The 21,890-nt window shown below is 42.7% G+C and overlaps 2 protein-coding genes across 3 annotated transcripts in view; one reads left to right on the plus strand and one right to left on the minus strand.

Moving 5' to 3' along the window:
• LOC137282434 (serine/arginine repetitive matrix protein 2-like) overlaps positions 1–3,696 on the plus strand; it is a 57,450-nt gene extending 53,754 nt beyond the window's left edge. Inside the window, exon 20 of the mRNA XM_067814184.1 lies at positions 294–3,696. Within this exon, the coding sequence (XP_067670285.1) occupies positions 294–372 (79 nt within the window). The 3' untranslated portion in view covers positions 373–3,696. The remainder of the gene's footprint in view (positions 1–293) is intronic.
• Positions 3,697–16,695: 12,999 nt separating this feature from the next.
• Positions 16,696–21,890, minus strand: part of LOC137281491 (sodium leak channel NALCN-like) — a 54,436-nt gene continuing 49,241 nt past the window's right edge. For both annotated transcript variants that reach the window (XM_067812749.1, XM_067812747.1), the window contains 4 exons: positions 21,530–21,680; positions 20,553–20,741; positions 19,912–20,020; positions 16,696–18,622 (listed from right to left, as the gene is read on the minus strand). In XM_067812749.1, the coding sequence (XP_067668850.1) occupies positions 18,438–18,622; positions 19,912–20,020; positions 20,553–20,741; positions 21,530–21,680 (634 nt within the window). In that variant the 3' untranslated portion in view covers positions 16,696–18,437. The remainder of the gene's footprint in view (positions 18,623–19,911; positions 20,021–20,552; positions 20,742–21,529; positions 21,681–21,890) is intronic.

The following is a 21,890-nucleotide window of genomic DNA, read 5'->3' on the forward strand; positions in this document are numbered from 1 at the left end:
TTTTGCATGAAAGTTTTCATGTCCTCAGGAGTTGTATAGTCATATCCATTGAGGCATGATGCATCCTGGTCTATTTGCCAATGTTCAGTAACAGTTGTCCTCTGATGATTCCGTAGAAGAATTGGTACCCATCGGCCTTTGCTGGTTGTATCAGGTGGTCAGACTTGCTCATGTAGTATCTAATGCATAGTTGGATGCTTGTGATATCAGTTCATGACTTACAGTCCCCAGTCAGACAATTACTATCAGCTTTAGTATGTTTTATTAGTATAAGTCTTCCATATCTATTGCAGGGATGAGGAACTCTATGAGGATATGGATGAGAATGCCAACCAGGTGAAAGATGAGCAGGATGTCCAGGCTCTTCACTAGCATCTGCCACACTTGACAAGTAGGCAGTCTCCCAGGAGCCTAGCCTGTACACAGAGCCAACAGACGTGTTGCCACAGATGAACAACACACGGTGCACTGCACAAACATCTTCAACACCCACTTAAAATCTGAATGCCCATCCTGTCCACACTGACTCAGCTTGACAGTTCTCTAAATGCTTTGTGTTTCTGTACGTTATGATGAGGGCAATTAACTTGATATGACCAAATCTTCTCATTCCCTCCATAAGGCAAGCTTCATAGTTGATATTTTGTCATGTGACGCTCAGGAAGTACTGTGTCACCTTCATGTATATCAGCATAAGATGTCACATGTGACCTGTGTAAGGGAATCTGGCAGCAGTCTCAGCAAGTGTGAATACTTTGTATTCAGTGAATAGGTGAACAAACTGATGCTTTCCAATTCACCAGATTTAACAGCAGTATATGCTACTTTCTTAAGCAGTCATTCCATTTGTGTTGACATATTTGCCAACACCTCTCATGCCACGTTCACATTTCATTTCTTGATAGCCATTTCGATAGCCATATATGCAAAAGGTTTGTCCAGAAATCTATGAATGTTTTCTTTCCATTGTGCCACAGTTATTTATTAAAAACAAAACACTTGATTTGTTTCAGAAAGAAACAGTATAATGCTCTTAAAGTACTAAGCATTTCTTACCTGTTCCATATGACCCTTTGATATCATTCCTAAAAGTTACTAAAGCTAAGGCAAAACCTGTCACTTTGTCATTTCTTTGCAAGGTGGATATCGTATGTTAATATGATTTAAAAAAAAATAATTTCATTAAATTGAGTGCCTGTTGATTTAAGAACAGAACTATATTGCTATGGAGTATATATATAGAAGGACCAGGCGATCAGAGGTGTGGTTATCTGACGTATACATATTTATTTTCTGAAACCTGGGTTGGTAAACAAGCATTTTTCTGTTTATATAAATACCACCCCAGCAACATAACAATCCCCCCAAATTGTGATGGTTACACATAAATGAAAACTATTGACTCATGTGTTCATGAGTAAACGGCGCAAAGATGCAATTAACAATATGATAAGTGCAGCCATGACAGCAAGTAAATGAGCCGGCATTACAACTGTGCTAGCTTATTATGTTTTGCAGCCTTAATCATGCAAAACTTGCCTTTTAGTTATGAAGTGGTGAATAGACTTCAATATATATATTTCAACATTTTTACTTGAAAACTTGTTACCACATAAGATAGTTTCTAAATCATATCTGTGGATGTAAACGAAGGCATTTTTTTACCATACATGTATTTGGTACAAGTAAAGAAATAATGATATGAATTCCTAATTTCGTGCCCACAAGAGCAGACCATGTTTTCTGACATATCTCTGAAATTTGTCTCTGTTAAGATCACTGCATCCTAGTGTCAGCTGACTGTGAGTTATGTGACAGTTTCAACTGCCATGTGCAGTAAGGTTATCTGTCGATGTGGTGATCTTCCTGGAGTAGTGAACTGCCTGCTCATTCTATGGTAATTGCTCATCAGTGGTAATGTCTGAGCCAGATTGGATTGAAATATACCTTTGTGTCTTATGGTTGTTAGCTAGTGCCAAACACAGCTGTCACATACCTGTAGTTAATCATATTCTGTTATTTTTTAACTGATGTTATTGTATATTTCAACTTTCTCTAGTCTTCATATTTCTTCATTTGTGGGACACAAAATATATGTATGTGGTCATCAGCCTGTATGCATACATACCTCTGAATTCATCAGCGTTTACACATCGTTTAGAGAGTTTCCTTGTAGCAAAGAGATGCTGATAGGTGGCCCCCATGCTCTACTTTTATCACTAAGATTTCCAAACCTTTCATTAACATGGCCTGAAGCGTTTTATGCGTATTCAGTTTGACAAAACTCTACTGCCATTTCTTAAATTATTGCTCCTTTGGTATGTAGAATTTTAACATTAGATAGTTTGAAACCCATCTAGCATAAACATTATAATTTTCACCTTCATGTTCCACCAGTAGGAAAGACCAGCATGGAGTATGTGGTGTATGAAGAAGTGTCTTATTGATGGCACTCTCATTGAGATATGCTTTGTAACTAGTTTTTTGTTTGTTGTGAATCTGTTTTATGGATGTTTTGTTATGTCCTTTTGAAATTACCAAACTTTAATTTGCTGCAGAATAGTATGAAGTGATAGAAATACACTAGAAGTATAGCAATGCATTTGCTTTGCTGCAAGTCAAATGTAGTTCATGGAAAGTCTTCATTCACAAACAACCTTCAAATGAGGTGACTCCTGGTCTTCGTCTTGTTTTGTTATCTCTATACGTCATGCATACTTCCCGTGATATTGCCAGAGCGATTCACTGAAATGGTGCATCCAACATTTTCATATTGCAGTCATTAAAGTCAGATATGTGCTATATAGATAACATTGGGTAGTTCATTTTCATGTCAGCTAATTTCAGTTCATGCTTGCAAAACTCTTGGTACAGAAAAGCCAAAGCAGTCAGACAAGCATGCTACATGAAAAGAGCTGCACTGATGTGGCTTTTCTAGTGGTTCTAGTCAAGATGGCCATAAATAAATACATTTTTAAAAATTTGTAATAGTCATAACATTTTCCCATACCTTCATGTAATCCACATTCCTCCTGCGGGACATAGATGCAAAGAAAAGTAGCATCATTTTCATTTGCTGACCAACTTTCAAGAAAGCAAGCACAGACATGGAAAGAATGTAATGTACGGCCATTTTTACTTTTTGGTATGGCCATTCTGACTAGAGGCTATAGCGATTTTGATTTTTTTTGTGTGTGGCCATTGTGACTAGGGACAGTGTGACCATTTTTTCGTGTGGTCATTTTGACCTGTTTGCTTATAGGGATGGTACAGTAGTCTAGTGGTCAAATGACACAATGGCCAGGGTACTCTATGTGGGTTCTTGTCAAAACCACATTCCTTAACTAAAACATACTCTCTGGATACTGATGCATTTCAAGTACCAGAAAGAATGTACTGTCAAGAGTTAAGATTTATGTTACTTCAGGTTTCCTTTTGTTAGGATTGAAATTTTTGAATCAAGATGGTGAAGAAATGAAGTTTATCATTTTTGGAAGCTGGTGTCTGACAGGTTCAATAACTCATGCTCTGCATTTAGATTGGTTGGAATTCACTTGACTCTGCCTATGGGGTAGTTCGCAGCTCTTGATGCTGAGATTTATATCACTTGAATCTCTCATTTCATTGTAATTTGTTGTATTCTCGTGTGTTTGGCTATTGTAGCTATTTAAGAAAATAAAGATGTCAGTACTGTTACATTTTCACATTTGTCATCATTTATAGTAGACTTTATTAATAGTTTGCTTTGTAGTGTTAATAACGTGAAGGGCAAGGGTTTCATTACAAATTTTCGGATGTAAACTAGCTGAGCTTTCATTTGCTACAGAGTTGATTTACAATGTCATTTAACGTCTGAATACAGATGGCAAAATACGTTTATGTCAAAGTCAATACAATCCGCCTGTTCAGTGTTGACCTATTTATACTGCTATCCACTTCATGACTGGGGCATACATTGCGTGCCTTGACGGCTGTAGGGATCACACGTGGACCAGACCTGACATAACTGTAGTAACCGTAGTTATCCCAGTTCTGGTCGTATCCCACTTCTAATCGCTACAGACGCCTGCTGCAGATGTTACATAATGTCAACGTGTATGTCGACGGTGGAATTAGCTCAAAATTATACATTGATAAAGATAAACAATAAACAATTAACTTTCAAGACAAAGGAGGATCAATCTATTAGATCTTTTAAAGTTGACGAATTGGTGAGAGCAGAGACCATATACTCTATTATATGGTCTCTGGTGAGAGTCGACAAAGTGTGCGAAAAGCGTCTAGTATTTAAAAGCCTAACATGGGCAGAAAAAAAACAAACAAATGTTGACTGTCAAACACATGGTGATGCCCAAGGTACCCCGTGGGGGGGGGGGGGGGGGGGGGGGGGAGACTGCCTTCTGGCTGCCCGTGAAGATCCGGGGATGAATAGGTCTTCAACAAAGCATGCTTGCCAGAAAAGGCGACAATGCTCGTGTCAACGGGTTCATATATGGTTGGTGCGTCGACTTCGGATCGGCTCATGGATAGGATGACTGGAGAATTACATACATGCAATACTTTGACGAAGACAAATGATGAATACGTTGGTGAGACGAAGACATAGTTTAGTTCAAACTTCTTTAGTTGGTTTCACAAGACATGACAAACAAGTATACATGAATGAGGTGAGCGGACTTCCAGCTGAACCCCAGGGATCTCACCTAGCGAGCGGCATAATCCTGCTCGCGGTCGTCCCAACAAAGACAGTCGGAATGCCGGCCTCCACACTCACATCTCACCTCTCACGTCTCACCTCTCACGTACAGTATAGATGTGAGCATACATATATATAGTTTTTAACAACAATAGACAGGCAAAGATTCAACAATGGACAGATAGAGAAGCTAATAGCACTTCCTTCTACAGCTGATGTGATGACAGACACAGCCAAGGGGGATGACCAATAAAGGCCATAAATGTCATATACAGTAATTAATGGAAGTGACAAAGAGGAACAAGATAGCTGACAAAACAATGTACTCTGCGGTAGTGATAAAGATCAAGATTGCAGATTGAATAATAATAACTAAATATCATATAGCCTGGCCACATAGTTTTTGGTCAGTAGAAATATTTGGACATGGCTGTCCTGAAGTAGACACTATAACACTCGTAAAAGGACATAGGTTGACACATGTCATCGGTTCCCATTTCCGCAGATCGATGCACCTACTGTACATGTTGATCACTGGATTGTCTGGTCCAGACTCCATTAATTCGATATAGCTAGAATATTGCTAGAACTTAACTCACTGACTCATCTTTCGGGCGGTCGGGGCAGATCATCCATACATCGATTAGGAGCGCACCCTGTAAGCAGGACACGCGCGAGGAAGTAAACCTAACCATGGTACCACATTTGAGGAGATCAATGTCACAAAAATTCCGATGTGGGACAATCAAATTTGTGTTGTTAAAACAAAGTAAGTCTTAACCCCCTGGGTAACCAGGGTGACATATACGGCCAGCCATCAAAGTCGATCAGATCAGGCCGCTTTGATATAAATATGCAAGGTCATAAACCTAGCCTTAAGAAATACAGTTCGTTCTACCACCATGTATAGTGTAATAAAGCACACTTTCGCCCTGACCTATTACAGTTAAAGCACGAGGACGCTTTACATTGTGACGTAATGCAAAAAGTGCACATTATCGTCTGATTAAGTATTGTCGGCGCCTTTGATCTTTCACTGAAGCATCTTAGAATAACAATCATAGTCTCTGAAATGAGCATGGCAATACCTTACACCATTGCTGGTAAACAAACATGTTATCAGAAAAAGACACAGGAGATAATTATATCATTAACCTGTTTCATTTCAGTTAAATCCCAAACTAAATTAAATCTACCTCAAAATGAAAACAGAAACGCTACATGCTTTTAATAGGCGCGGGTGGACAGCTGACAACACTTTCCGATTTATCTAGGTTAATAGTGACGTCATATTTACTAGTTACTTGGATGCAAAGAGTCACCATGTAATGTGACGTCACTGCGATTGTGATGTAAAGTCATGGTGCATGACGTCAGAACCAACCACCGTAAACATACAAGAATATCGTCGCCAATATGTCTGTTGATGGATACAAATTTGTACAGGATGCTACAAATGAGTTGCACAAGAAACTCGACGACTTGGAGAAGAGGGCTGTGTGTCTGGGAGAACAATACGACCACTTGTTAGACCGAGCCGGCAAACTGGAGCAGAGGACTACTGAGTACATGTTTAGGATTGAGAAGGACAGAAAGATGTCAGTCATTGTGGAACTTCTCATGCGGCGTGATAAGAGGTCTGAGTTATTGATTGATTATGTGTGGGTGTTTTTTGAAGTTGTGTTGAGGAAGGTGCAGAGTTTAGGCGTTCCAGTAAATACTATGAAAGAGCTTTGGTTAGGGTTACAGGAGAGAGCAACTGAAAAGGCCTTCACTGCCATAATGGGAAAGCTTGGTTTTTCCGAAGCAGAGTTGGATCCCGTCATGCTCCTGTTTGAGGTGGTTCACGACAGAACATTGGCTGAATGTGGCGCGAGCAAAAGTTTGACTGAGACGATTGTGAGAAAGAAACGGAACGAAGAAATCGATGAGGACAGCTCGTGGATGCGGGATGCCGACGTTGCTAGTCTCATCCTCTACTTGCAGATACAAGACGAGCTGCAGACGTCGGTGAGGGGAGCATTACGACGGGTAGTAGCTGTAGCTCATTGTGGACTTATGGGAGCAGACGACACGGAAACATGCCTGAATCTTGGAAGTGTCCCATCACCCGAACTTGCATCACGCTTCCTCACGTCAACTCCTAAGTTAACCCCGAAAATCCGGCGTTCTTCATCCGCGGTACCATTCAGCCCAGAGTTACTGGACACCCCAACATGCGTGCGACCTGTTCACAGTACTCAGAACGCCAATACAGCTCATCTCACTGACAGGTTAGATTCGGGTAGTCTCACATCTGGTAGTACTCCGTCTTACAAACAAGATGTTTCAGAACTGTCCGGAGCAAGGCAGTGTCGCGGTAGTGACCACTCAACGCCCACGTCAGACACGTGTGAGACGTCATGTAATCACCAAAATGACAGCCACGTCTCTATCACAGACACGGGGGGTAAGACTGAGTTGAAATCGGACGACGACTGTCGTGAATCAGACACAGATAAACCAAAGTTGAAATGTGACAGTGACTGCCACGCGTCTGCCATTTTTACACAGTACATGCATGGCGACAAAGCAAGCAACAAGAGTGACAACAGATGTGGAAGGGGGACCTACGACATAAACACAGAAGGCTGCCAGAAATGTGTTCGCTTCACCCCTGAAACCGTGACATCGGAAAGTGACTGTAACGAGTGATATCCCAGAGCCTGATCAATACGATACAGCAGGCAATCAATGCGATTCGACAGGTGAAGTCCGAAATGATATACAGCTAGTCACATTTTAAGAAAGTAGGTCTTGGGATGACCATCCAACGCACGGGTTATTGTATTGTGTGTAATAAGACATGTATACAGTACTTAACACAGCACTCTCAGACAGTTGTGTTTTCATTTATCTTACTCGCGGAAAGTTTAAAATTCCACATAGGCGATTGGCGTGATGCCTAAACATGCATTCATTACTATGAAGTTAGCCCAAGAAACTCCCATAACATTATCAGGGCACTGATATATCATAGCAGAGACCATATAATAGATAATCTATTATATGGTCTCTGATCATAGGAGCTTAATGTGACACAGGCCTGCCATACAAACGGTGAACAAAATCATGAAAAGTGAACTCATATACACCAAATAAAAAAACAAACAAAAAAAATAAATAAATAAACAGAACAAAAGTCACTTCCAAAACTGCAACAAACACTCTGTGACAGAAAACCATTCGTTTGAAATGGAAACAAAACTGGCGTATCAGCTAACACAGCGTCAGAGAACGGTAGCCGAGCGCGCAAACGGCAGTCATAGCATCCCGAAACGACATAAATATCGTCAAAGATGGCGGCGAGAGGAGACGAACAGACTTTCGTCAATGATGTTTTTCGTCACCAAGAGACTAGTCTTGACAACCTCCCATCTTATTAAGTTTCAAAGATGGGTAATAGGGCTGGGACTAGTCATAAGGGCCGAACAGAAAAAAAAGTTTGGCAAGGTTTTACGTTATTTATTGACACATAATTATGGCATTGAAACATATATATCATGATATCATTAATAAAACGGTAATTAGAATATATAGAACGGTTTTATATTATTCGCGTCTTAACTGTGCATTGTTTTCAAAAGAAGTCTTCAAATTAAATACCTTTTAATCATGAAAGGAAAAAACTTTACGTTATTTAATCTGTCACATGATCACAAAGGGTCCAGGCACTGAGATGGGTACCTTGGTCGACCACCAGTCCCGGGTATCCGGATTGCCCGTCCCTGCCCTACTTGGTTCAATTCAATTCAGTTTTATTACTCAACACCACAAACGGTGGTACATGAGAATACAAATAAATATAAATATATATAAACATATATATGACAAGATATGATAAAGAGCGAAAAGGAGGTATCTTTGTAGACTTAATTATTACATTAAGATTGCGCGGGTTTTGGGTTTTTTTTTTAGGAGAACAGTTTGACGACTTTCCACAGGGATACAGAATTCAGGTACGAATGTAAATATTTTTGTCTGTAATGTAATTAAGCATCGCACTCGAACATATAATGAAATTCATCTCCCACTGCATGAGAATTACATAAAAAGCACAGACGATATTCTCTGGGAACATTAGTCCAACGGCCAATTTCTGTAGAGACAGGGAGCCGATGATTACTCGTTCTGAATCTTAAAACCGGGAAATAGATATGTCTTGGCAGAAAGAGATACCTCTTAAGTTCTATATTATTTTTTTTATTAGAATACAATAAAAAGACGATTTTGAACTCTTTATCATGGAGGTATGCCATTTCTGTAAAAATTGGTCTTTGAGGATATGTTCAATCTTAAAAGAGAGAAACTCAGTTGTACAGAGAAATGGATAATCAAATATTTCAGATAAACCACTGTCATTAAGTGTCTCTCTTACAAACTCAATACAGGGAAATAAACCGATTTCAGAACGAAATTGTAGCATAACAGAATATAAGTTATATGATAGTTTAGCCTGGCGGGTGTTTGTTACCATTTTGTGCCAAAAACTTAAACATTCTTTTGTTTAGTTTAATATACATGTACATCGGGTATCGACCAAATTCTGCGTTTATCATATAATCTGGAGTTGAATTTCGAAGACCTGCAGCATACTTCACAAATTTTATATGTATTCTTTCAATTAAGCTGATGTTTTCAAAGCCCCAAACTTCACATCCATATAACAGAATTGGTCCAATCATTACATCGAAAGCTGAAAGGGTGCAGTCCAGTGGTAAGTTTATATTACGTGATTTTCTCAGAAGAGAAAACATGGCCTTTGTACCCGCAGATATAAGTGCCTTAATTGCGTGAATAAATCTTCCATCACGATGAAGGAAAATACCAAGATTACAAAAGGAGTCTACTACCTCAAGAGGTACCTCACCATAGTAAAGTTTTAACTTAGATGACTTTGCAGGACCACCACCAAAAACAACGACTTTAGTTTTGGATAAAATGACAGATAGGTTCCATTCATTACAGTGACAATAAAATGCATTGAGAGATTTTTGAAGATCATAAGGATCATCGCTGAACAGGACGGTATCATCAGCGTACAATAGCATCACAAGTCGAAGCCAAAGAGTTACACTTACATCTGAAACGTACTGCAATTTGACACCCTGACACCCACTATTTAGTAAATATGATTCAAGATCATTTATAAAAATGGCGAACAACAAAGGGTAGAGATTCTCTCTTTGTCTCACACCAGAGTACCTTGGGGAAAATACGAGATCTGTGAGTAGTATGGTTGATTTAATATCTTTGTACACGTTTTTAATAAGTGCAAGGAACCTGCCCGTGACTCCCTTATTAAGCATTTTATGCCACAGACCAGCTCTCCAAACAGTATCGCCGCACTCAGCAATATTCCCGCTATATGGCGGCGATCTGTAAATAATCGAGTCTGGACCAGACAATCCTGTGATCAACAACAAGAGCATCGATCTGCGCAATTGGGAACCGATGGCATATGTCAAACAAGTCAGCGAGTCTGACCACCCGATCCCGTAAGTCGCCTCTTCCGACAAGCACATTCACCTTTTATGCCAAACATGCCTATTCTACCCCGGGACCTTCACGGGTCGAATCAGCTGAGAATAGTAATGGGTCGGTATGAGTTAGGGTCTTAGTTACTACCTTTTTTCTTGTACAAAAGTTTAATCTCTCCTATTAGCCAATCTTTGTTGAAAGGACTATCTAGATGTTGGTGTGTGACAACCAAGTCATTCAGCCTTCCTGACTAGCTCACCCTTTTGGGGTTGCTTCTCATATCTAGGGTTGCCTCTCACATCTGCGGTTGCCTCTCTCGTCTATGATTGCCTCTCACATCAGGGGATACCCCTTTCATCTGGGGATGCCTCTCACATCTGGGGATGCTTCTCACATCTGATGATGCTTCTCACATCTGGGGATGCTTCTTACATCTGGGGATGCCTCTCACATCTGGGGATGCCTCTCACATCTGGGGATGCTTCTCACATCTGGGGATGCCTCTCACATCTGGGGATGCTTCTCACATTTGGGGATGCCTCTCACATCTGGGGATGCCTCTCACATCTGGAGATGCCTCTCACATCTGGGGATGCTTCTTACATCTGGGGATGCCTCTCACATCTGGAGATGCCTCTCACATCTGGGGATGCCTCTCACATCTGGAGATGCCTCTCACATCTGGGGATGCTTCTCACATCTGGGGATGCCTCTCACATCTGGGGATGCCTCTCACATCTGGGGATGCCTCTCACATCTGGGGATGCTTCTCACATCTGGGGATGCTTCTCACATCTGGGGATGCCTCTCACATCTGGAGATGCCTCTTACATCTGGGGATGCTTCTCACATCTGGGGATGCTTCTCACATCTGGGGATGCTTCTCACATCTGGGGATGCTTCTCACATCTGGAGATGCCTCTTACATCTGGGGATGCTTCTTACATCTGGGGATGCCTCTCACATCTGGGGATGCCTCTCACATCTGGGGATGCTTCTCACATCTGGGGATGCCTCTCACATCTGGGGATGCCTCTCACATCTGGGGATGCCTCTCACATCTGGGGATGCCTCTCACATCTGGGGATGCTTCTCACATCTGTGGATGCCTCTCACATCTGGAGATGCTTCTCACATCTGGGGATGCTTCTCACATCTGGGGATGCTTCTTACATCTGGGGATGCCTCTCACATCTGGGGATGCCTCTCACATCTGGAGATGCCTCTCACATCTGGAGATGCTTCTCACATCTGGGGATGCTTCTCACATCTGGGGATGCCTCTCACATCTGGAGATGTCTCTTACATCTGGGGATGCTTCTCACATCTGGGGATGCTTCTCACATCTGGGGATGCTTCTCACATCTGGAGATGCCTCTTACATCTGGGGATGCTTCTCACATCTGGGGATGCCTCTCACATCTGGGGATGCTTCTCACATCTGGGGATGCCTCTCACATCTGGGGATGCCTCTCACATCTGGGGATGCTTCTCACATCTGGGGATGCCTCTTACATCTGGGGATGCTTCTTACATCTGGGGATGCTTCTTACATCTGGGGATGCCTCTCACATCTGGAGATGCCTCTTACATCTGCGGATGCTTCTTACATCTGGGGATGCCTCTTACATCTGGGGATGCCTCTCACATCTGGGGATGCTTCTCACATCTGGGGATGCCTCTCACATCTGGAGATGCCTCTCACATCTGGGGATGCTTCTCACATCTGGGGATGCTTCTCACATCTGGGGATGCCTCTCACATCTGGAGATGCCTCTTACATCTGGGGATGCTTCTCACATCTGGGGATGCTTCTCACATCTGGGGATGCCTCTCACATCTGGGGATGCCTCTCACATCTGGGGATGCCTCTCACATCTGGAGATGCCTCTTACATCTGGGGATGCTTCTTACATCTGGGGATGCCTCTCACATCTGGAGATGCCTCTTACATCTGCGGATGCTTCTTACATCTGGGGATGCCTCTTACATCTGGGGATGCCTCTCACATCTGGGGATGCTTCTCACATCTGGGGATGCCTCTCATATCTGGAGATGCCTCTCACATCTGGGGATGCTTCTCACATCTGGGGATGCTTCTCACATCTGGGGATGCCTCTCACATCTGGAGATGCCTCTTACATCTGGGGATGCTTCTCACATCTGGGGATGCTTCTCACATCTGGGGATGCCTCTCACATCTGGGGATGCCTCTCACATCTGCGGATGCTTCTCACATCTGGGGATGCCTCTTACATCTGGGGATGCTTCTCACATCTGGGGATGCTTCTCATATCTGGGGATGCCTCTCACATCTGGGGATGCTTCTCACATCTGTGGGTGCCTCTCACATCTGGGGATGCTTCTCACATCTGGGGATGCCTCTCACATCTGGGGATGCTACTCACATCTGGGATTTCCTCACACACGTGGGGTTGCTTTTTCTATAGTTCCCATTCTAACTTTCTTTCACCTTTCTTTCCTCTCGTTCTACTTTTTAAAACATTCCCGCTCCCTAGGTCTCTGACGGTGTAGAAGGTGTCTATGTACTTGGTGATGGCTGCATCTCACTCGGAGACACTCTCCTTACACAGTAGCAGTACATTGTCTCCTTACGGCTGGTGATATTTACTCTCTCCTTTACCGCCCAGTTCTGGGACACCACAATACAATACAAGTAACTACGGTTACTTTTAACGACATATGTCATTACCTTATACTTTACACTTTTCTCTGATTTACATTTTTGAAAGCAGAGCTGTTTACGTTAACTTTATCTTCATTACGTGCCTATGTAGGTTACAATATATATGCATACATATATCTAGAAATAGTCCATCAATTAAAAAATCTCTTGCTGCATCTACTCAGTCATGTGTGAAAGCAATAATAACAAGAGTCATCAGAAGATGACATATCCCCCACATGTTTGAAAGGACAAACCATCTGACAGTTAGTCATTGTTTTTTTTGGACTAAGTTTGAATTGTTTCCATGGAATTCATGAAAATTATAAATGCCATATATCTGTAATCAGCAAAGTCACAATGTCAAGATCTGCCTCATGTATCTGCAAAGATATGAAATGGTTTTCGAGTTGCCCATCCCTCCATTTTCAGACTAAGTCCAAAACGTTTCCATGGAAACCAAGGAAATAATACATCACAAAAACCTTTAACAATCAAAAGGCTCCACTTTGGGGTCTGCCAGACATATCTGACAAGTTTTACTGACAGATGTTAAGAAGTTTTTGAGATCTGCTCCGGAAACCAAACACATCTCTCACTTTTGAGAGTAAGTCTGAAACATTTCCATGGAAACTGAGAAAATAATACATCACAAAAACCTGTAAATAGCAAACGGCACCACTTTGGGGTCTGCCACATATTTCTACCAAGTTTTGCAGAAAAATATTGAACAGTTTTTGAGTTATGCTCCAGAAACGAAGCCCGCCACACTATTAGACTAACAACCAAAATGTTCCATGGAAAAATAAACAAACAAACAAACAAACAAACAAACAAACAAACAAAAAATGCCAAAACTCTGTAAATAGCAAAAGGCACAACCATAGTTTGAGATCATTATATCTATCAAGTTTGGTCTAAAAATATTGAACGGTTTCTGAGTTATGCTCCGGAAACAAAATGATTATGGATGGACGGACGGACGGATGAGGCATCGACTATACCCACTCCACATTACCTGCTGGGGGGATAAAAATTTACATCAGCCAACCTGAGATGTAACACGATTTGAATGCTTGAACCCCTGCAGGTGAACCACGGAGATTCTGGCTGACTGTACAGATTACTACCCCTTCTCACTCTTTATCCTGAGCTCCCATACCCAACCTACTCTACACTTCCCTATTGTTTATTGATCAACTGCCCAGCTGTCTGGCCATACCTGGTCATACTTCCCTGAATACAATCCTGTTCCCATAGTATTACCAGATATAGTCTAACAGCAAACCCTCAAAGTTCAATAGCCCATATTACATCTATACTGAACATCATTGAAAACGCACCACCCCTAAAATTGTGGATTTCTAAGAGCAGAAGTGAGCAATCTATGTAAATTTTACATATTTGTGTAGACCAATGTTTGATAAAGAAAAGAAGCATAAAACAATCAAGCAAAACAGTGAAGATTTAATGCAGCTGACAATGAAATAAAGATGGGGTCAAAATGGAAAGTCAGTAGCGTGTATGACCCCCGTTAGCAGCTACACAAGCTGTGCAACGTCTCCTCATTGAACGGATAAGTCTCTGAATAAAGTCTTGAGGCACTGCATTCCACTCTTGCTGCAAGGCATTGTCGAGTTCCCCAAGGTTGTTGATCTGCGGACGACGTGCGAGGCGTTGGCCGATGTAATCCCACAAGTGTTCGATGGGTGACAAATCTGGTGACAATGCAGGCCAATGAAGTAGAGGAATGTTGTTGTTAGCCAGATACTGTATCGAAACACGTGCAGTGTGGGCTCGTGCATTGTCATGTTGATATGTGTGCAGATCTTGATGCTGGTGAAAGAAGGGAACGACGTTGTTCTGAAGAATGTTGTCACGGTAGTAAACGGCATTCACTCTGCCATGACAAACAATCAGAGCGGTTCTGTGTTGATAACTTACCCCTCCCCACACCATAATGCTGCCTCCACCCCACCGATCGGTTTGCACAACACAATCCTGATGATAACGTTCACCCCGTCGACGCCATACCCGTAGACGCCCGTCAGCATTTCGCAAGTGAAAACGCGACTCGTCGGAGAACACCACACCATGCCAACGTCGTAACAACCACACACGATGCTGTTCAGCCCACTGTCGGCGTTCACGGCGATGCCTGTCAGTCAGGATGGGTCCAACGTAAGGGCGTCGACAACGTAACCCTGCCGCACGGAGACGGCGTCGGACGGTGGAAGCGCTGATCAAACCACGTCGACCCTGGACAGCGTTGGCGGTTCTGGCAGCGGGCAAGGTTCGATCCCGAATATGGCGCCGTACAATGTCTCGATCTTGACGAGGGGTGGTAACACGTGCCTGACCTGGGCCTTGCCGGTCCCTGCTGGTTCCTGTTTGTTGGTATCTGTTAGCAAGCCTCAGAATGGTCGAATGATGACACCCAAATCGTCGTGCAATGTTTCTGCTTGAAGCGCCGACCTGCAACATACCCAAGGCCTGTTCTCGTTCCTCTGGTGTCAATCTTGGCATGGCGAAAAAACTTTACTTACGAAAGTACTGCGAAAATGAGAACGGTTTTGTGCAGAAGGTCATTTATACCCCTGAACAGCATGCTTTCTGCATGCAATTTGTGCCCTTCGTGTGTGATGTGCATGAATTATGTTGTTTTCATGTGATGTGTTCGATGATGTGTTCGAACGATCCGTTTTTTACTGTAGAGCGTTATTTACGATCTAGTGTGTTATTATCAAAATTCCCACCATTAATTTTCCATTTCCAAAAGATTCTATTGCCTCATTTCAAAATTTACAGGTGGTGCGTTTTCAATGATGTTCAGTATATTTAAAGCACCATAAGCTAATCATGTAAACAAAATCATCTGTGGTCTTGACACCTCTCTCACATCTGGGGATGCCTTTTTCACATCTGGGGATGCCTCTCACATCTGTGGTTGCCTTCCTCCAGATCTGGGCATGCCTCTCTGGGGGTGCCTCTCACATCTGTGGTTTCTTCTTTCAGATCTGGGCATGCCTCTATGGGGATGCCTCTCACATCTGTGGTTGCCTCTTTCAGATCTGGGCATGCCTCTCTGGGGATGCCTCTCACATCTGTTGTTTCTTCTTTCAGATCTGGGTATGCCTCTCACATCTATGGTTTCTTCTTTCAGATCTGGGCATGCCTCTCTGGGGATGCCTCTCACATCTATGGTTTCTTCTTTCAGATCTGGGCATGCCTCTATGGGGATGCCTCTCACATCTGTTGTTTCTTCTTTCAGATCTGGGCATGCCTCTCTGGGGATGCCTCTAACATCTATGGTTTCTTCTTTCAGATCTGGGCATGCCTCTCTGGGGATGCCTCTCACATCTGTTGTTTCTTCTTTCAGATCTGGGCATGCCTCTCTGGGGATGCCTCTAACATCTATGGTTTCTTCTTTCAGATCTGGGCATGCCTCTCTGGGGATGCCTCTCACATCTGTTGTTTCTTCTTTCAGATCTGGGCATGCCTCTATGGGGATGCCTCTCACATCTGTTGTTTCTTCTTTCAGATCTGGGCATGCCTCTCTGGGGATGCCTCTCACATCTGTGGTTGCCTCTTTCAGATCTGGGCATGCCTCTCTGGGGATGCTGCTCACATCTGTGGTTGCCTCTTCCAGATCTGGGCATGCCTCTGGGGATGCTGCTCACATCTGTGGTTGCCTCTTTCAGATCTGGACATGCCTCTCACATCTGTGCATGCCTCTCACATGAAAGACAACTTGTCCATATTATTAACAAAAATAGGTACTCTCAACTGCCAATGAAAAATTACCTATAGTTTTCACTGTTTTATTCAAACACAACAAATTCATTACAGTATAAACATGTTCATTTATCTATCACAATTCACTCAATATTCAGTAATATACACTACATTCTGTTCACACCAATATTAACCCCTAACCCTAGAATGCTCACTCTCACACATGACGAGTCTGTTTACATGGCTGTGTGCTGCTTAATCTTGTTTTTGACATCACTTCTAGACAACTCACAACAACTGCCTGGCCACAGTTCAAACATACAATTATAGCAAGCTACTTTGCTGCACAAGTCATTGATATAGTGACTCTCGGAAACTGTAGGGTAAAAAAACTGATTTGAAATTTTACTGTTCCCATATACTTGAGCCACAAGAGCAGCTGTTGTGTGTGATGACACCATACAACTGAGCCACAAGTGCAGATGTTGTGATGACATTATACAATGAGCCACAAGTGCAGCCGTTGTGTTGACATTACACAACTGAGCCACAAGTGCAGCTGTTGTGTTGACATTATACAATTGGGCCACAAGTGCAGATGTTGTGTGTGATGACATATCTGAGCCACAAGTGCAGCTGGTGTGATGACATTATACAACTGAGCCACAAGTTTAGATGTGTGTGAAAAAACCATGTCACCTGAAAGTTTGGCCTTGGGACAAATGAGGACCATGTTTTCCTTTTCCACACAAAGTTGCTATTTGCTGGTCTAGATATAAATATAAAACATCATGTACAAATAACAACTGACATATTGGTTCTTTCTCTCTCTCAGCTCTCTATATATACAGATTTAAACATCAAGCAACTGACACAGTTGCTAACTATTCCACAGAACTATATAATCTCATATACCAATAAAAATCCACCAAAACTGGTAGTCAAGATTAAAAATCTGAAACATTGCACCTTGCTTCACACTAATGTGTATACTTTTGGCAAAATGAGCATATTTGTATAGCAAATGAAAAGAAACATTCAATAAGCAAATTACAACATACTGCTACTTCTGAATTCAATAAATTAACTACCAATGGTTCCATGCCAACATAACGCAACAAAACATAATTTACTCTCAGCTCTAATCAATATGTCCAAATATACAGACATCAGTATCATGGCACAGACAAGTCACCAACTCAGCACACAGATATATCTGTGAACAAACCCATATCGCCTATAAATTATCAGAACACAGATATATATGTTAACAACCCATATTGCCTGTAAGTTAACAGGACACAGATATATCTGTGAACAAGTCAACATCGCCTGTAAGTTATCAGGACATTGATATATCTGTCAAAAAGACCAGCTCTCTTAAAGGTGATTAGGACACAGATCTATTGGTAACATGCCCCCATCACTTGTGAGTAAGTAACCAAGCTCATCTTGCTGGCAATTCAGCAGAAATTTCACAGACCCAAGTCTTCTGACATACTCCTATTTTGGTCCATTTTTGTATCAGCTCCCTTGTGACTAACACTCCACATGCCAGCTGTTTCTCATAAGGGTCATACGATTAGTGGCAACTATCAACTCGCATGATCCTACATGTTTTGGCAAACAGATATCTGATACACTGATTTTACTATGATTCTGTTCCCAGTGGACGTATGATCAGTATGATCAGTTCCCTGACAGTAGGCACCCCTGGCCATGTCAAGTGCACTGCTGCAGGAATGTTCATTCAGCACTGCCATACAACATTGCAACATTACTGCAGTGATGTCTTGGTGACTAGTACAGTATGGTCCTGTTGCCATCTTCTGATATATCCAAACAGTTTAGCTCTTTCCACCAAGAGTTGATGTCCAGGGACACATACTTCCCTACTAGTGCAGAGTCAATGGGGTGTTCCATGGTGGGTGTAGGCAAGTCATCCTCTGTCCTGCCCTCTGATACTAATGGGAGGGGCTTTCCACCTGTAGTAGACAAGGAGAAAGTCATCTGCACTCTCACTATGAGGACATACACATGTTATACACCATACAGCCTCTTCACATCAAATGCAGACAAAGATGCCTGCCTCAAACTGATTAGTACACACTAACCTGTACCCACTGACTGGAACACACTGACAGGTACACACTAACCTGTACCCACTGACCAGAACACACTGATGGGTACCCACTAACCTGTACCCACTGACTGAAACACATTGATGGGTACCCACTAACCTGTACCCACTGACTGAAACACATTGATGGGTACCCACTAACCTGTACCCACTGACCGGAACACACTGACGGGTAACCACTAACCTGTACACACTGACCGGAACACACTGACGGGTACACACTAACCTGTACCCACTGACAGGTACACACTAAGCTGTACCCACTGACCGGAAGACACTGACAGGTACACACTAACCTGTACCCACTGACTGGTACTCATCAACCTGTACACCCTGACTGGAACACACTGACGGGTACACACTAACCTGTACCCACTGACCGGAACACACTGACAGGTACACACTAACCTGTACCCACTGACAGGTACACACTGACCTGTACCCACTGACTGGTACTCATCAACCTGTACACCCTGACTGGAACAGACTGACAGGTACACACTAACCTGTACCCACTGACCGGAACACACAGATGGGTACACACCAACCTGTACCCACTGACTGGTACTCACCAACTTGTACACTCTGACTGGCACACACTGACGGAACACATCAACCTATACCCACTGACTGGAAGACACTGAAGGGTACACACCAACCTGTACCCACTGACCAGAACACACTGACGGGTACACACCAATCTGTATCCACTGACTGGTACTCACCAACCTGTACACACTGACTGGAACACACTGACGGGTACACACCAACTTGTACCCACTGACTTGAACACACTGACCTGTACACACTAACCTGTACACACTGAAGGGTACACACCAACCTGTACTCACTGACTGTTACTCAGCAACCTGTACATACTGACTAGTACACACCAACGGGTACACACCAATCTGTACCCACTGACTGGTACTCACCAACCTGTACATACTGACTGGTACTCACCAAACTGTACACACCGACTGGAACACACTGACGGGTACACACCAACCTGTAATCACTGACTGGTACTCACCAACTTGTACATACCAACTAGTACACACTGACGGGTACACACCAACCTGTACACACTGACTGGTACATGCCAACCCAACATTTTGAAATTGAGAGTTGTACCTGTGTTAATCTTACAGCTTCTCTTGCGAAGATTTGGTCTTTCTTTCTCTGCCAGGCGTGATGCTCCGTCACTCAGTGTTGGGGTCAGGAACTTTCTCATGGACTGTCCCTGTATAAGAAAAACGCCTTTCATCAGACACTGGAATTAAAGGCCATCAGGCTACAGGAGTCATCTGTAAAGTACAATGTCTATCTAGGGACACTCTTGCAGTTTGACTTACTGCAACCTACCTGTACAACACTTGGTGACTCTAAGACTGACCAGCTACCTGTAGGCCACTGGGTGGCTTTTAGACAGACTATTTACCTGTAGGACACTAGGTGACTGTAAGACTGATTACCTACATGTAGTACACTGGTGACTGTATGAATGATTACCTAGCTGTAGAACACGGGATGGCTCTATGACTGATGACCCACCTGTGGGATACTGGGTTCACTGATTGCCCATCTGTAGAATACTGGGTGGGTGTCTGACAGGACACCTACCTGTAGGACACTGGGTGGTTGTATGACTGATTACCTGTCTGTAGGACACTGGGTGACGGTATGACTGATGACCTACCTGTAGGACACTGGGTGACTGTTTGACTGATTACTTAACTGTAGGATACTAGGTGGGTGTATGACGGGGCACCTACCTGTAGGACACTTGGTGGCTGAATGACTGGGTTGCGAAGCTCCACATGCCCTTTCTTCCTGGTGCGAGGAGGCACAGGACCCTCTTCCTTCTCCTCTTTGATGTCAGCTCCTCCAGAGGTGAGTTCAGTCACAGTGAACAGTGGCTCATTGGTGGCACGTAGATTGGAGATGATGTTGGAATGCTCCTTCTACAAGAAAAATAGAACCACTACGTCAGTCTGTGCTTGACGGTCCTGCTAGATCTCCACCTTGCACAAAGAAAGGTTACATTTTTTCATTTACAACGGGTAATGAATGTCTCATAAACACATTTTCTATATGTATTGCAAATGATTTATAATAAAGCATTGTTACAAGAGTGTATTTTCTGCTATTTCTATTATTATTGACTAAGTGATAGTTATTATGGGTCACATTTCATATCTTGATAATAGTATTTTAGTGGCATGTTTTCAAGGTAGGGCTTTAGAGTTGCCTCCCTTTAGTATGTTTTCTTGGTAAACACGAGGCTGAGTTAGAAAGTTCTAAGTAAGTGGCAATGTGGTGGCACAGTGCTCAAACTTTCAAGAATCAGTGACTGTATATATATGTAAGGCTGGTTGTTGTGTTGACACACACAGACACACAGATTTACTGGAGTTGTCATGATTTGGCCTATCTACATCTGTCTTCCCCTTTGTCTGATTGTCAACACTGACCTTCATCCAACATCGCCATGTAACATTCAGTATAACTGTTCCTCACTCTCAAACCAAACCTTTATGAGTCGTTATTATATTTGTGACCCATTACTTTAGATTTGACTCAGTTGCATTGCATTAAAAACCTTTATTGTGAATCATTGTATCTTGCTCTCTGATCAATACATAATATTGAAAATTTTAGTCAGGGATTTCAAATTTTTCACAGTAACAGCATATATTATTCACAAATTAATGCCAGCAATGTCCTTGCAAGACTTTGGAAGAGCACATACAGCTCTGATTCGCTTGAGGCACTTGTCAAGCCAGTTGCGGATGGTCTGTTTGGCCACTTCCTCCTCGATGGTGTATTCCAGTTCCTCTCGTGCTAGAAGTTCCTCCAGCTGTAGAGACTTGCGGATGTCCACTGACCGATATGATAACATGCTGCAACCATCACAAGGTACTCATGCATTAGAAAGTTATGTAGGGTGTTGTTTAGTTCATTTTTTGCGCCCTTTGAGCAATATTCAAACCTGAGGACACTAGAAATGTGGTTCACACACTATACATATGTGGGGAATCAAACCTGGGTCTTTGGCACGACAAGCTAACTCTCTAACCACCAGGCTACCCCAATCCACTTGTAATGTGACA

The sequence above is a fragment of the Haliotis asinina genome, chromosome 4 (assembly GCF_037392515.1).
Source record: "Haliotis asinina isolate JCU_RB_2024 chromosome 4, JCU_Hal_asi_v2, whole genome shotgun sequence".
Lineage (NCBI taxonomy): Eukaryota > Metazoa > Mollusca > Gastropoda > Lepetellida > Haliotidae > Haliotis > Haliotis asinina.